This window comes from Rhineura floridana, chromosome 3 (assembly GCF_030035675.1).
Source record: "Rhineura floridana isolate rRhiFlo1 chromosome 3, rRhiFlo1.hap2, whole genome shotgun sequence".
Lineage (NCBI taxonomy): Eukaryota > Metazoa > Chordata > Lepidosauria > Squamata > Rhineuridae > Rhineura > Rhineura floridana.
The window spans coordinates 174,350,792-174,367,551 of record NC_084482.1 but is presented as its reverse complement, the minus strand read 5'-3'; the positions used below and the strand labels follow the sequence as shown (position 1 = coordinate 174,367,551).

The window sequence follows — 16,760 nt, the reverse complement described above, 5'->3', positions numbered from 1 at the left end:
CGGCTAATATATTTTGAAATGAGTAGGGAAGACACACATGCCTATGTGGCATATTTGCCACATTCATTAATCTTACCTGTAAAGCAGCATTGAGAGGTGAGCAGTAGGTGTGGCTGGTCTGCATGTTTTTAATAAGTGAAGGGTTTCTGTGCAAGGAAGAAATGTAAAGAAAGGGTAAGGTTAAATACAGTCACATCTTGTGCTTCGAGAAGGCCAGGCTTTCTCCCAGACCAGAAAAGAAACAACACATAATAAAACATATTGGTGTTTTTATTTATTTATTTCATAGCTATTTTGATGGCCTTACCTACACTGAATACAAAATACTCTTTCACTGTATCTCAGGCCACATATTTTGGTTTCGGAGTCTTAGTGCCCTTTAGATGTCTTCTGAGCTACTTACCATGACTGGGAGAACATTTACATGAGGCAATCATGCATGCAGAAAGTGAGAGTGTGGGTCTTTCCCACAGAACTGACACTGTTTTCCCTCTGCCATAAGAAAGAACCAAGTTAGTCAGTCCCAGTCAACATGGTTCTATCATTTAAATGTTCTCCGAGCCTTGTAGGAGCTGTTCACAGATGCGAAGCTGGGAGAATATCTATAGGGCATCTTTAATCAAGTTTTTTGTTGGAATCTTTCCTGAACTTCTTATAATGGAGACCCTCCATGAAAATATTTAGAGTGTAGAAAACACAGGGCTATCCACCCTCTAATATCCCACATCCTCTGTTTCTGTGAGAGACACGATTCTTGTCATGGCTTCTGAACGAAGGAAGCTTGCTTAGAGCAGTGACTCATGTCAGAAACACAACACTCAATACTCTCTGAGGGAAAGTAATTCTTATGTATGTCTGTGATCCAATCATACCATATGCAGAAATACAACAGGATTACTCATCCTCAGCAGAAGAAGGGAAGCACAGAATAGAACTAGTGGACATCTTCCTCCACAGGTAAGTAGTTGTGGTGGAATCACTGTCCAGTGGAATGATTTCTAAAGGAACCACTCTAAAGCAACGGGGTGGATTCCCTACTCAGGCTTTATTCAATCCATATGAGTGATTTAGGATTGGTTCATACATTACAGGGAATCTGGGAAACCAGAACCACTAGTTATTTGGGCTTCTGCTTTCCCCAGTTCTCTGCAATGTGTGAACTACATACCTTGTGCTTGAGCAGATAGGAGAAGATGGTCTGATGTGGAGTTTAATTTATTATTATTATTATTATTATCATCATCATCATCATTATTCTTTTACCATTATCATTATTACTACTATTATTTGTGAAGCACCTAAAAAATTAGGTGTTCTACAAAACACAGTGAGTTGATCCTAACTTAGTTGGACTTAAGCTCCCATCGATTCCAGCAGGAACTCACTTTTCACACTGATTTCATTGGGACCTACATGCAATTAACGTACAGCACAATCCTAGTGGATTTCTTGCATTAGCAGGGGGTTGAAGTGAATGACCTATGATTCAGAAGTAAGTTCCATTTCGTTTAAAAAGTGTATTGCAGCTTAGTTTGGGTCCAAGCCACATGTGCCCAAGTACATTGAAAGAAAACACTGAAGGGTGAAATCCATCTGATACTACTGCTAAGAATCCTCTTCATTCCTTTTCTGAATAATCCTTACTGAAATGAAGAAAGACAAACTCAGCAGAAGCATCCAGCAGATTGCACCTGAAGCCAATTTCTATCTGGGGCCACTCAAAACAACGCTTATCCCAAATCATCAGTAAAAAGCTGCAAAACATTATACTGTATCATTTTTGGATACTTGGCACCACAACTGTGGAACAAAACAAGTTATTACAAAAGATATAAATTTGGGGGAAAAGGCTTTCTCTGTTGAAATTAGGCCTTGCCCTTTGTATTTTTAAGGAGTTTCTGTACAGAAATAGACATATGCAACTTTAAACATCAAACAGTATTTTTAAAAACTTTCCTTGCACACCGTTAGGGAATACCACAGCAATAGCTGTACATGTTTGAATGTTTTAATTTGTTTATTGTAGCAATATAAATATTTTTGATAACAAGAGGGGAGCAAGCTCAAGTAAAATTATCAGTATGAAATCAGTCTAAATCCATCTTGCTAATTGGTTATACAGCGTTACCCAACAGCAGCATGATATAAACATGTCAGTATCCCTGCAGTATAAGAAAGTGTCACCATAAATACGTCAGAAAGTGTTAGCATAGGCATTTGCAAGGAGCAGTATAATGCATGTACAACCACAACATTTAAGGGGGTTTTTTTTGCAGCAAAGGCAATGCCACTATTTTGTGAATGCGAGTCTACATGAGATGGATAAATCATGCAAAGCAACAGATAACAAAAACTGGGGGGGGGATTTGCACGCACACACACACACACAAAGCAAGTAAAAGCTCTTACTGTGTAACAAGCTCGCCAAAGTTTTCATCAGGGCAGAATTTTCGAGGACGGCCTCGTTGAATATGACGGCCACGTTTAAACTCTTCATCATCAACAGTCCAAAAGGACCCAAACTCATCCTCTACTCTGATAAAGCACTTATGCAGGGATAGGTTGGTGCGAATAGCACCCTGGGATAAGATCAGCAGCAAACGAGATGAAGTGGAAACAAAGGGACACGGGATTGGGGAATAGAACAGACATCAAATACAGGGAAAAGGAAAAAAGAAAATAAAATGCAATAAGCATAAGCAAATGGATTGTGAGGGTTAATATGCATTGCCACCTAAAAGCTACTAGCATGTGATGCAACACAAACACCAAGCAAGCAAGGGCAAAGGGAACTGGTGGGCATACAGACGGTAGTGATGAAATGCTCTGTTGTCCCTTGACTGAAACAAGATGAAACTACCTGGATTGATCTGTAACACCATCTAGCAGCCAAAGCCTCTATGTTAAAACTGTAAGCATGATCCAAGCTAGGCTAAGAAGTTCAAACATGGTGGACATACCCACTGATCTTTTGTGGCCTTCGTTTTTGGAACTCTATTTCATCCACTGTCCATACTGCCCCTTTTACGTTTTCTACTCGCACAAAACACTTGTGAAGACTAAGATTATGACGCACTGCATTCTGCAGTAGGTATAAGAGAGAAAACATTGAAAAAAAACTTTCCATGAGAAAAAGAGACTTAGCATTGTCCATGAACAACAGCATTGTCTGCTGGCAAGTCCCCTTTCCCTCACCCGCCCTCCACACTGAACTATATCATATTTACATGTTTAAGATTTGCAAAAGAAATACCATGAAAATCATCTCCAGATTCTTTGACTAGAAATCAGGACTTTTTTTTTTAATCATTCAACCTGGGCAAGGATAAAAAACATCATTGTCATTTTACATGCGTTTGTCATCTACGGGCTCATATCAAACCATGTCACAGTACAATAGGGCTCAAGTATTTTTTAAAACAAAAGGTAATCTTTCCCCAAAAACATATCCTGTCCTGAAAAAGGGAAGGAAGACTACAAAGACAATGAAAAAAATGTTTGGACAATCACTGAGGGTCTGATTCTTCTAATTAAATTTTCAAGACCTGCCCAAAGTTCAAGAAATGTTGGTCACGTCTAGCAATTCCGTACATAAGTCAGATCCAGATAATTAGCTGAACTCAATGGAACAACTTAGCGACTTCACTTAAGTCTCACTCATTTAAATGGGAACTGAGTGCAACTAGTATAGTCAAGATTCAACCCAGTTAAAAATATATCAGACCTATCTCTGGAAAAACTCTGAGTCTTTCACCATATGCTCCAATAGGGAAGGTGCCTTTCATTTCTGGTTACTGGCTAAGCATTTGTAAGGCCCATGAAGAATACTCTTTAATATCCAAAGAATAATTCACTGCTTGTGGTACACATATTGCTATTAATGCAGTGAACATCCATATCCATTCAGTCATGTTTCTGATGGTTTCACCAGATTAATCAAAGCATAATTGTTTTAAGGTTCACACTTATAGCAGTAGCACCTAGTACTGCATAAAATATTTCATTATGGTACAGTTCATACTACCAGAGTATAGTATTGCAGAGGGACAAACCCTGCTGTTCCTCCCAATCCCTAACACTACCTGTTCCTCCAATTCAGGAAGGCCAGCAGGATACTCTTCTAGTGGGCCATCCAAGCTACTTCATCTATGACAGAGATCTCCCTAAGCTGTCTACATAGTCTATCCTAGAGAGCGCTATCACTTAAAGACAACTGATAGCTAATAGAAAGGAAGGAGACCAGAAATACTTAGGTCAGCGACTTGCATCTACCAACTTGTCAAAGGGGAGGATAGTTTACAAGCATGAAGCCAGAGAAACATATGGGCAGGTGTTCTAAGCTCTGTATTCATGAAATCGGGCATATATAGTGAAAGGTATTCTAATTGTGGCTGTCTAAAATCACTGTGCAAACCAAGGTTAGGCACAACACATTTATCATATTAATTAAACAGCAGAGGGAGGTCTGAGTTATGTGGGGGAGGGGGTTCCAAGAATCCTTTGATATTGCAGTTTTGCTGTGTAACTAATTTCCTTGCCCTTGTAACACATCCATTCCATCAGAAGAGGCTAAACAGACAGTCCAATGTACTTGAACTAATCCAGGAGTGTATGTGTTTTGGTCAAAAAAAAATATCAATGAAGATTCCTGTAACCACACATAGGAAAATTGGTGAGGAACAACAATATGAGTTAGTCACTTCTGTTCCTCTACTAGCCAAGGCAGGTGAAAATCCAAGCCATTTTCTGTTCTACCATTTCACTATGTATAGAGATTTGACTGTGTGGTTATTTCATTCCTGAAAATGTGCTTAAGGAAAAGCAGCCATGTAACTGGAATCCTGTGCATGAGTGAGGCTTTTTTAAAAAAATGCATGGGGACCAATCCAGTCAGTCCCTTACACTTGGTTGCATGTGCACACAGCCTTCTCCAGAGTATTGCTGGAGAGGTTTCCAACCAGGTGGTGTGTGTACGTGTGTGTCAACATCACCACACAGAGCAGCCCATGCAGGAGGGTGTGGGGAAAATATGGCAGGCAACTGGACCAACAGCATGAACTTTAATTATAACAAATACATTTTTGAGTTGTGTGGGGAAGAGAGAGAACAGGATTACATATGTATCATGATTCCTGCACAGTCTCGTTCACAGTGCTATTGTTGACCATGGAATAGAAGACTTCTTCCTCTCTAGGAAGCAATTTTCTTTGACAATCGTTCCCAATTGTGCAGAGACAGCACAGTTGCCGAGGCTGACATGGACTTACGAAAAACAAAACCTATAGGAGATGACTTCGGGATTTTGATTCTCATTGTTGATAAGAGAAAGGAAAATGTTGCTCTGTATGTGAAAACCACACACAATTCAAAAAGAATGCTAATAAAGTTGTTTATCTGAATATATTCTTATTTATGAAAATAATTACATAGCAGTACACAATTTTTTGCTTTGGTGTAACATTTCATTGGCTAGCAATCTATTTGCAAGTTCCCTGGCGTTTCATTTGGAATACTTTTACCCTAAATGGGTTAATTTGGACTTAATCTGATCCTGGCTGAAATTAAGCCAGTTTAAACTTGGTTACAATTCAAGTTAAGGTCTGCTGTGTTCTCAATAATATCATGCCAAATCCTCAAATCACATTTTCGGCAATGAAAGATGGCAGTATTAGGAACCCAGGAAGATATTGTTCCCATAGATCTTCAAGAGCCTACATCAAATCCATGGCAACTATATCTCCCATGGATGGCATGCTACTCTGACAACCACCAAGGTATACTGGGGACTGCACAGCAAGACCTCTCCACTATGTCAGTATGAGAAAGAGAAGCGGGCATCTAGTGCCAGGCTCTAACCCGAACTTCAGAGGAAAGGTTGTAATAGACTTCGGTCTTTCATAATAGGGGAAGTTCATTTCTGAATCCTCCAATTCCAAATTTTAACACCAATACACATCTATGTCCACTATTCCTTGTTTGACAGCTATTGATTTTAGTGATTTTTAAAGACTTTGTTGAAAAGGCACTAAAGGCTTTTTCCATTTCATGTGTGTATGTGTAGAATATGGTGCCAACACTGAACCTTAGATCGAATAAGTACAGCAAATATTGGCCCTTTTGAGACAGAAATGCAAGAGAGGAGCATGGACACTGCTCAAGGCATGCACAGCCGAAACCTTATTAGTGCCTGTGCCCCCGGGAAATAAAAATGAGTGAAAGATGAAATGAACATTGATCATACCTAAATGAGTGTGGCAAAAAGATGAAATAGAGTGGTATTTTAGCCTCTGTGAGGTAGGTTAAGCTAAGAGATGATGACCTGTCCAAGACAATCTAGTGTGAGTTTTGTGGCAATATATTACTGTATTATTTTAGATAGCAATGGGTTATTTTTATCTTTTATGCCATCTTGGAAAATTTCCAGTGGAAAGGTAACAAAATGCCATAAAAAGCAAAACAAATATTCCTGAGTGAGGACTTGAGCCCAAATTTTGCACACCTAAGCTCAACATTGTAGCCCTTACACCACATAGACTTATGAGTGTTCTCTAAGTTGCTTCTCTAACTTAACAACTAGAAGACCCTCTGGCTATGAAATTTACATATGTGATCCATTACACCATGCAGAGTGATATCCCACATTAGTCATCCTCAGAGTAGACCCCACTGAAATCAGTGGAGTTAAGTAACATCGTCCATTGATTAAAATGGGTATGACTAACACTGGATATCACCTGCAGGGTTTTGCTTTCAGAAGAGAATCTTCAAATTGTTATTTTTTAAAAGTCTCTTGCTGCCGCCTCCCTCCAGCACCACCACCCACTTCACTTCACAGTTCAAAAGTGGTTTGGGCTTTGGCACAAAAGCTTTTTTAAGGTGGTACCAGCAACATTTCCCCCCCTTCTTCTTTTTAAACTGCTGTGCCAAATCCCCAAACGTTTTGAACTGAGGGGAGGATAAAGAGCAGTTTGGGGGTTGGGTTGCTGGTGAGGGAGCAGCTTCTTAGAAGGAAACTCTGCAAAACCTTCAGGTGCCAGGTGTGCCACTTTGGACTGCAGCCATTTTGAAAGAAATGATTATTCTAAGAGAATTTGAACACACAGAGAAATTAACTAAACAGAGTCAATCTACTGAAATTTAAAGCACCAAGGGTACTTTGTTAAATTGCTAGATTTAATATTTTTATTGGCGTGCGTCTTTACTGCTGTGCCCAATTAACCTGTATTGTGTTTCATAATACACTAGTGAATGTTTTGAGAAGTTGGCATGCTAATTTAAGGCAGGTGTATCAGCTGGCTGAAAAGTCAGTTTTCTATGAATCCGTGGAGAAAGAGTTTGTGGTTTCCAGTTAAAAGAATGTGTACATAAAACCACCATCTGATATAGCTTCTTCTTCACCCTTTCCCCTGCACCTTCACAGCTGAAATGTTTCAGTGCTAGGAGCAACTACACAAGCCAACTGGTAGTTTAATCACAGATTGTGGAGGCAAAAGAACAGTAATAGGTATTCAAATTAGCAGTATTTCAAAGGCAGAAGAATATTTCTGCCAACCAGCAAGTTGTTTGTGCCGATAAGAGACACCCAGTGTGTGTCAAAATAACTGATCTAGATTTCAAAGTCCACACACTGTTACAATTGCTTTTGTCTGCAAAGCTTTCTGTTCTGTACATGTCAAATATGAAAGCAAGAGGGATACATGGCAATAAAGTATACCTTCCACGTTGCTGCATTGCGTCTGAAGTAGGCAAACATTCGTGTGAACCAGTTGTAGATTTCATTTAGTGTTAGCTGCTTTTCTGGAGATTCAAGAATAGCCTGAAAAGCAATTAAAATGCAATGATGATTTAAGACTAAATGAGTAGAAAACACACCTGCGCATTTGTGTGAATAAATAAAACAAAATGTGACTCAGAGCACAAAATCCAAAAGAAGGCTTCACACTACAATCTAAGATTAATGGTTGTATTTAATAGCTCAATGGCAAAATTCAAAATGGAATTATCTAATTGTTTTTGAGTTTTATTTCTGTTTCCTTACAGAAATATTAATTTATTAGTCATTCATAAAGCAGAATCAAAGAGAAATGCAAAACATTTCACTAGCTGATTAAAGCTTAGTAATTATTTTGAGCTCAGATTAATTCTAGGGATCAGAGATTACTGTAGCTTGTGATAATTGACTTGCCATCTTTAAACAGGCTCATTTTCACTGTTGTGTGAAATGAATTTCCTAATAATCACATCGTATAGTAATACTTAATCAAAAGCAATTATGGTATATGTATTGCAGTTGTGAAAAAAAAACTCTTATAGTGAAGGCTTCAGCACGCCTGTATGCTTAACAGGCTTTTAATCTGTTCTGCCTATAGCATCACATACATGTACAACCCTGCATCTAAACAGGGTGCTTAGTATGTTCTTACTTACCTGCCTAATTAAAGATGCATATGTAAAGGGTGGCCTGACTTCTGCATTCTTGTAGAATTCTTGGTTCTGCGCAAGATCTGCTAAATAAAGTACAGGAGTCCTTTATTACCATGGCCCACAGTTTACATCAGTGATACATACATGAGAACGTAAGGATCTTTCTGTACATTCTGTTTACCTGAAGAGATGGGCACATTGTATTTGTCAGAGTACCGCCTTCGGATAGGTCCGACGTTATGCATGCTGGTAGTAGTGATGACAGAAGGTCCTTGTGTGATGGGAGTGATGGGTGCTGTTGGGGTGGTGGGGGTATGAGGTAAGCTCTGTGGAGACGCCTCTGAAGCAGTCTTTGAAAGTGTGACGCTAGATACAAGATTCAGCTACGAAAACAGAAAAAGCAGATTTCATTTTAAAAAATATTTTTCACAATTTTTTCCCTCATGAATAGTAGTAGTTTTGTAATTAAGAGTATGAGTTGCAGGCCAGGAAGTCTCTGGTTCTAACAACACTTGAGTCATAACCTTGGGCAAGTACCATCTTTCTCCTCAGGTCCAATCTGCAGCATTGTAAGTTAATGAGGTGCTTTGAACACTCTAAAGCAGAGGTAGACAATGTGGTGCCCCCAAACACTGTCTGACTACAACACACAACATCCCTCATCAGAGGCCATTCTGGCTGAGGCTAATGGGAGCTGTAGTCCAAAACAACTTGAAGGTACCATATTTGCTACCCCTGCTGTTTTATACTTTATATTTTATACATTTTATGAATGAACAAAAAGTAAATATTTGCTATTGCTTTAAGTAAAGAAAGAAGAACCATTATCTCTTTCACATTTGGTCACCTTAGCATCCAGTGAACATTTTCATGTAGATATGAAGAAAAGATTGGACTTCAAGTCTCACAACTCTAGCATTATCAGTTTGATTGTATGAGTCACTACAGACTTAAACCAGTTTTACAATTATTCCCTCTTCCCAGGAAAACCTGATAATGAAGAAGATGTGGAGAAGATGGGAGCAAGACACAACATGGCTCCAGTTTTTCATCCTTTGAAGCTAAAAATAGCTCTTGGGAGGATTTGCATTGGAAAGTCATTGTGAGTGGAAAAGAGGTAAACACCCCGACATTATGGTGGCTAATCTAATCCCTCCCCCAAGGCTGTCACTTTTAACTAACTAAACAAAAGGGCATGGGAAATGCATTCACACATTTTTGATATCACACCTAGCTTGCCCCAAATCAGGATCAAATCCTATGCTCATGTAACTGGAAGTAAATCCCATTGAACTAGTGGGGCTGACTTCTGATCAGCCATGTAAAGGATTACACTGCAAGTCTAGCAAACCTGAGAGGTATTTTTTCTTCCATCTTACTTATTGTAATTTATGGTATTGCAAGTACAAATAATATATACTTGGTTGATTATGGTTAACTAAAATCAATCAGGCTTCAGGCCCTCATGCACAGATAATCACAACTAGTTAATTTCAATATGCAAGTTTTTTTATTTTTGAAAACTTCCACTGGTGTCACCAACCCTTTCTTTTGCCTCCTTGCAGGTAAACCTCTTGAAAATTAGCTGCATTAATTCAAAGCAATTTTCCTAAGAAAGTAATCAAAAGGCCTCATGAGGAGATTGGAAAATTTATATTTTTTGCCATAAGGATTTATTATGATCAATACTGAGTGTGCTTTTTAAACTTATATTTTCTTTTCCTTTCTGTATCTATCCTTGATATTATGAGATTTCCACTGAAAACTGATGGCTGGAAACAACCAACTCTTACTCATTGGACTTATCATTGATTTTCCTTCTGTAGATGTAACTAGACAACACAACACCACCTCTTGCATATATCATTGCCTGGATATTTCATATGCAAAACATGGGTTACTTAATTGTATCCTGCCTCAAACAGTTGAGAAAAACAGGTCCATATAATCAGTTAATGAACATGGCAAACAGTTGGCAGCAAAAAGTGCTTAGCTGAACCATGCCTGTGTTTCCCCGTTAACACAGATCACTACACTCAGATGCTCATAGATACAAGTGTGCTTAAAAGATATGTAAGACAGGAAGGAACATAGGAATTTGGGTGACCAAAAGACACGATGACCTTTAAAACACAATAACTAAATGGAAATCTCAGTGTTCAATGGCAATATACATCTGGGTACAAACAATAGAGGAGGACTACTTGTGTCCTAAGTTGTGAGCTTCCCAGAGCCACATGGTTAGACAATGTTGGCAAGGCCATTCTAACTCAAAATCAGTATAGGTTATTGTGAGAATTTGAGAGACATCAGGCTACTTTGGAAAACTGTTGCGGGGGAAGGGCAGATACATGCACCCATCCCAGAGCTTGGGATACTAGAGGCTGGGACAGAGTGGAAGTGAAACATGTTCAGAGAAAGGCAACAAGGATGATCAGGGGACTGCAAACAAAACCCTATGAGGAGAGACTGAAAGAACTGGGCATGTTTCACCTTGAAAAGAAAAGACCGAGGGGAAATATGATAGCATTTTTCAAGTATTTGAAAGGTTGTCACACACAGGAGTGTCAGGATCTCTTCTCATTTGTCCCAGAGTGCAGGACATGAAAGAATGGGCTCAAGTTACAAGAAATCAGATTTCGGCTGAACATCAGAAAATACTTCCTAACCGTTACAGCGGTATGACAATAGAACCAATTACCTAGGAAGGTGGTGGTATCTCCAGTGCTGGAGGCATTGGGTATGCCTTAAGCTGGATTCCTGCATTGAGCAGGAGGTTGGTCTCGATGGCCTCATAGGCCCCTTCCAATTCTACTATTCTATAATTCTATGATAAATGTGTTCTAGTCCATGTAATTTCTCCATTTACAGGCCTTTCTTATATTTATTCATTTATCCAAAACATTTTATACCACCCTTCATTAAATATTCCAGGGCTGTTTACAACACCTAAATACCAATACAATAACAACAGTCCATTTAAATCCAATAAATTCAGGGAAAACAGCAACAACCGTAACAGCCAGACAATTCTCAATGTCTTGGTATCTATGACCAGCTAAACTACACAGTACATTAGTAATGTACCTGTTTTTACATGCTTAGGACAGGGCATATTACTTCATAAACAAAAAGCAGCCATAGGGGTGAAGGAGAAAGACAGATTGGAATGCAGTGCAGGGGTTTCTCCTGCTGAAAATCCCCATCAAGCTTCAATTTGCACCCCCAAGTGCTATGTGCACCAAATTGCAGCTGGGGTGCATGTGTGTATTTCCTGGCAGGAAAACAGTATGGGAGGAAAGGGTTACACCCTTGCATCACATCCCAATCCGGATCCCCTACCCCAAGCAACTGAGTTTGGTTGAGAAAAAACATGTAAGAGGAAACACAAGTAATGTTTTGCTTGTCCCTTAGTCATTTCCACTTATAAAGCAAGGGAAAAGAGCTACGCTCAAGAAAACGGAGGAGGGAACACAATCCCCACATACCCCTGACGTACAAGATGCTGAGGGAAAAGAGGCAGCAAAATTATTTTTTGCAAACAGCAGCAATTTAGTATGAATGGGGCCTAACTATTGAAAACAAAAACTAGCTGGTAGATCCTTAATCTGGTCTCATGACTGAGAGGTAATATGGACATTTTGCTTTCAAATCACGCAATTACACGAAATGACAATTGCAGAATCAGAATCAAACTTGTGGCAGTGTTCTCGCCTGAAATCACAAGGCCAAATACTAACTTATGCAACTTATAGGGCTGTCTCAATTTTTTTTTACTTAGGAGTACTGGCTGATTGCACCAATTCTGTTATGTCCCTCTGGCATCCAACCATCCATCACATATGAAAAAAGCATAGTAAGAACAATAGTGCAACTGAGAAGTCTTGCTAAGAAATTAAATCTACTTCATTTTCTTCCATTCTTAAAGTGGGTGTTTTTAAACATCACAAGCAGATCTGAATCAATTTCCAGTGCTCTTCCATTGCACAAGCTCAGGAGATTGGCTCTCCTGCTGGAAAGAGCACGGATACTGTTTCATCATTACTGTTCAAACCACTCAATTTCAAACAAGTTCAATTCTGTTTTTACTGTTAAAAAGCTTTAACATTTAATCTGTTTCTACTAGGAATCTGGGGAGGGGGGAAGCCCAGAGGTCAATGTTCTTCAGTTAAATAATTTGAATTGAGTTAAATTTCTTTAGGCTTTTCAGAGTAGGTAGCACAACTAGAAATAAACACAGAAAGTGAGGAAGAGTAAAGGGAGGGGGGTGCTGCCTTTAACAGGCTTGACAAATGACACTGTGATTCACACCCACTGTTGGGCTGCCACTAATAAGCTACAGAGGAAGCAGCCAATCTCAGCTAATTACCAGATAAAATTGTATTGTAAGGACTCTAATTAGGAGATGCTTATGGAGGTGATCTAATGATTAAACGCTGCATTCGAATGACCCCACCATCAATGTGCAGTGGTGCAAGATGTCACTGGAATATTTTGTAGAAACAGTAATTTTATTTCGGGGGGAGGCAGTAATATTTGTAATAATGGCTATGAGGTAAACTAATTAAAAGACAGTTCCTAGAGGAAGGCTGTGGCTTTGAGCAGCTGTGGCCGTTCCAAAACAAAGTGCCAAATCTCGACAGAGGAACTGCAGTCAAGTGGAAAATTTCTGCCTGACCTCTGCTCTTGCTATTAATTTGCAGGAAAACTAATGACACATATACATATTCCCACAAAATTGTTCTAATTGCTAATTTGCCAAAGGAGCCCAGTTTCCAAATTAAACATGACTGCAGTCTGAGAGGAAAGAAGAAAAAGAAAAGGGGGTAGGTGGTGGAAGGTGGAAATCTAGCATAGCATTCTGTTTCACTTCAGACAATGGTTGGAAGACAGAACCAACAAGTCAATGAAACAATGACCTAGTCACTTACGATAGAAGTTTTGCTTGTCAAACTTCTGTTCGATGATAGCAGCTCACATTTTTCAAGAGGCCCAACCTTTGTCAGCTACTGTGCCAAAAACGTAAGGGGAAGCAGGAAAAGAATGCACACACAGCAGATTTGAGAATGCTGTTTTCATTGCTTCAAATTCAGCTATTAATTGTGAATTGGAGCAGAACTACTCTATGAATGGTGTAGGTTTTTGTTGCGATCTAAAATATTAATCTTCATTATAAACTATTAAATATCGTCATCAATTAACAATGAAAAAAGGCTCATCTAGCAGCCAAAGATGATTATGCAGGGCAAAGATCAGGAAGGGTTTGGAATGGGAGAGTTTCTTTTCCTGATGGAAATGCCACACCATTTTTCAATGTTTGTATTTTCTATTTAAAACGTTTTGCTCTGATTGCAAAAGTTGCTCATAAAGGCGCTTGACATGCACAAAATTTCCACTTTGGTATAATTTATTTTGATGAGGTATCATTTTGGCTAGAGGGATAAGAGAGACAAGTATCAACCCAGGCTTTATTATTGCAGAGAACAGTCCTTATACTGGACGTGCCAGTGCAAGCTTATTTTGTCCAGTGAAAGCGATGGATGACAGGCTCAGTCACAGGCTTATGGCTACTAACTACTTGGCATTTATGGGAGCGAACTACTTGTTTTTGTCTCAGTAACAAGCAGATAGAGCATTAGTGCTTTACATCTTGTAAGTATCTTCACTAAGGATCACTATACAATTCAGGACCTGTTTGAAATAGTTGGCTTTTGTACCTGGACATGGAAGGTACTTATGAATTAATAACGATTTCTGTTCTCTACTGCTGAGAAATAGCTGACAATGTATTCTGGCTAAGGATGAATTCTACATAACTCAAAAAGTGTGTATTACTATAAACAATAGAAGTTAATCTAGGAACATGCAGCACTTTCTGAAATGTCTGTTGCAACTCTTGACTACTAAAGGGTTTTAAAAGAAAAAGGATGCGAACTGTCCTAAAATTGAATGACTACAAACTTTTTACCACACAGGATTTTAAAAAATGCACTTTTAAGACTGCATCAATTTCACCTGAAGAGAGTTAGAGTGAGTGAGAGAGAGAGAGAGAGAGAGAGAATAATTTGAATCTTCTCCAGTTCATTTTGAAAAATAACAATACAAAAAGATCTTAGGCTAAAAAAAAAATTCTTACCCAACCCCACCTCACCAATGGTACAAAAATCATTAGTTTTAAACATGCCTGTGTACAAGTGTGCAAACACACACAGGAAAGACAGAGTCACCAACTTAAAATAGTTTCCATGAGGTCTAAGGTAATGCATGCAAATGGTGGCAAAGAAGCAGCAAATACACCAGAAGAACTAACACATTTTAAGCAGAAAAATCATGCAAGCTATGCTGAGCCCATCTGTGGTGCTTTGGGGCACTATTTACTCTACTGTTGATGCTGCCATTCTGACTATGGTTGAAACAGTTGCTATTAATTTACTTTAGGCATTCTGAGAGATGGGCAGTGATTGCTAAGCCACTGTGAGCGTATGGGTGTTGGGGCTGTTAGATTTTGTGTGCTTTAACACTACACCCATGAAAATTTTACATATGAATATTACATATACCTCCACACAACACAGGATTTGGCAGGCAGCAATCACTTAGCAGGTGTTGTTATTGGCAGGGACACTAAGGAAACCCAAGTTGAGGAGTGGGACTTAATGAAAAACAGTATATAAAAACAGCTTTTGTGTGTTGCATTTGCAAATCTCTTTTTATTGCTTCATATTATTATTTTTCAAACTATAAAATACAGCTACAGCAGCTAAAATGCTCAGTCATTACCTCACAGTTAAAAGGCTATTTTTTAATGCTTTGTTTTTACAGTTGCTAAAAACAGGATTTCACAACAACCCTAATTGCTGTGGTTAGGGTAAAGGAAAATACATAAAAAATAGCCAACAGTTATGTCAGCTCTATAAAGACGGGTGTACTGCCAGGTATGCAAAAAACACTTTTGAGCCAAAGAAACAAGAATGCATATTCTTTCTTTCTTTCCTGAGCAGTAATTTGTAGCTATGCAAGTGTCACCTAAAAGCATATTGTGCCTTGGTTTCCCTCTGTCATCTCAACCCCATACATAAATGAAAATAATGGAACAACTATTGCTTTAAGTATGACCTCAGAATATAAATGCTTCTAAATTCTGTCATAAACAAAAACTGTCATAGAGAACCAACAATTAACAGACAACCAGAATACTGGATTTCTTTTGATAAGAACATGAAAGAAAAATACTGCTGTGGACTGCTGTAATATTTATTGGACAATATTGATTAATTGTTGCACACAACAGAAATTACAGCCACCTTTTGAAGTGCGAGTTTAAAACGGGCAGGTATTCTCTAGTCTATTACTCTTGCCATTTCCACTCTTGGAATACCTCACAACAGGATTGACTAGAACAGCAGATGTCTTAAGATGGCCTTACCTACAACAAATTGTTTGAGGCTTCACCAGCGTTAATGAAAGCTAAGCAAAGATTGACAGTTCATCTGAGGATACTTTCCCTCACTCCAACTCTCAGAACAAGAAGCAGACTAACTGAAAACAGAGGTATGCAAGACGACAGGTCTCTTGGAGCACCCGAAGGTTCACTGAACCCCTGCCTAGTCAATCAACAAAGTATAAAAGCATACAGTTTTCACCTCCTGACCCAGTCAGGTTATGAACACAAGGAAGGCTGTGTAGCTGAGATCAGGAAGGATGATTCTCGTGGTCCTAAAGACATGAGGAGAACTATCATTCTGAACCAGAGCAAAAATCATTGAAGCCTAAGATATTATGTGCACTGGCTTGTATAGAAACCTTTAGTTACATGCAAAAGTTTTGGGGACCTTACCATTGCCAGTCCAACTTGGTTAAGACTGAATAGTTGCATTCCATATATTTGCCTAATTATATTTGACTGTTGACTTTCATGTCATCCAGTGGCTATGAATTCCATAAGCAAATAAAGATTTTAGCACAATAAAACTTGGAAAATACAGTTAGCTGCCTGCTGCAGTTTGATTTTCCAGTTCAGGGGAAGTTTGGCTTTGCTTTCCTCCTCCACAGGCACATTTTTATAGCTTGGTCCTCATGTTCATGGCTTCTCGCTGCTGCTTGTTAATAAATAATTATTTATTTTTCTTTAGAATATCTTCTGTTTTGCATCTTGGTGAACACCTTGTGTACACATACATACACCACATTTGAAAGCTGTTTATAAAGTACAATGCTTTCATTAAATGTTTATTGGAATTACATTAACTTCAGCAGGACCTTAAACATGTGGGTAATATATGATAGCTAAGAAATGTGCAGGCACTCCAGCACACTGCAAAGAGACCACTTATTTT

General features: G+C 38.8%; 1 protein-coding gene across 20 annotated transcripts in view; it reads right to left on the bottom strand.

Annotated features, from left to right (window-relative positions):
- FOXP1 (forkhead box P1) overlaps positions 1-16,760 on the bottom strand; it is an 869,046-nt gene that overhangs the window by 31,349 nt on the left and 820,937 nt on the right. For 16 of the 20 annotated variants that reach the window (XM_061618617.1, XM_061618616.1, XM_061618615.1 and 13 more), the window contains 5 exons: positions 8,606-8,807; positions 8,428-8,507; positions 7,715-7,816; positions 2,410-2,579; positions 77-146 (listed from right to left, as the gene is read on the bottom strand). In XM_061618617.1, coding sequence (XP_061474601.1) covers positions 77-146; positions 2,410-2,579; positions 7,715-7,816; positions 8,428-8,507; positions 8,606-8,807 — 624 coding nt within the window. Of the gene's footprint in view, positions 1-76; positions 147-2,409; positions 2,580-2,960; positions 3,083-7,714; positions 7,817-8,427; positions 8,508-8,605; positions 8,808-16,760 lie in introns of all 20 variants that reach the window. The other 4 variants (XM_061618628.1, XM_061618634.1, XM_061618627.1 and 1 more) reach the window with 3 other exon arrangements.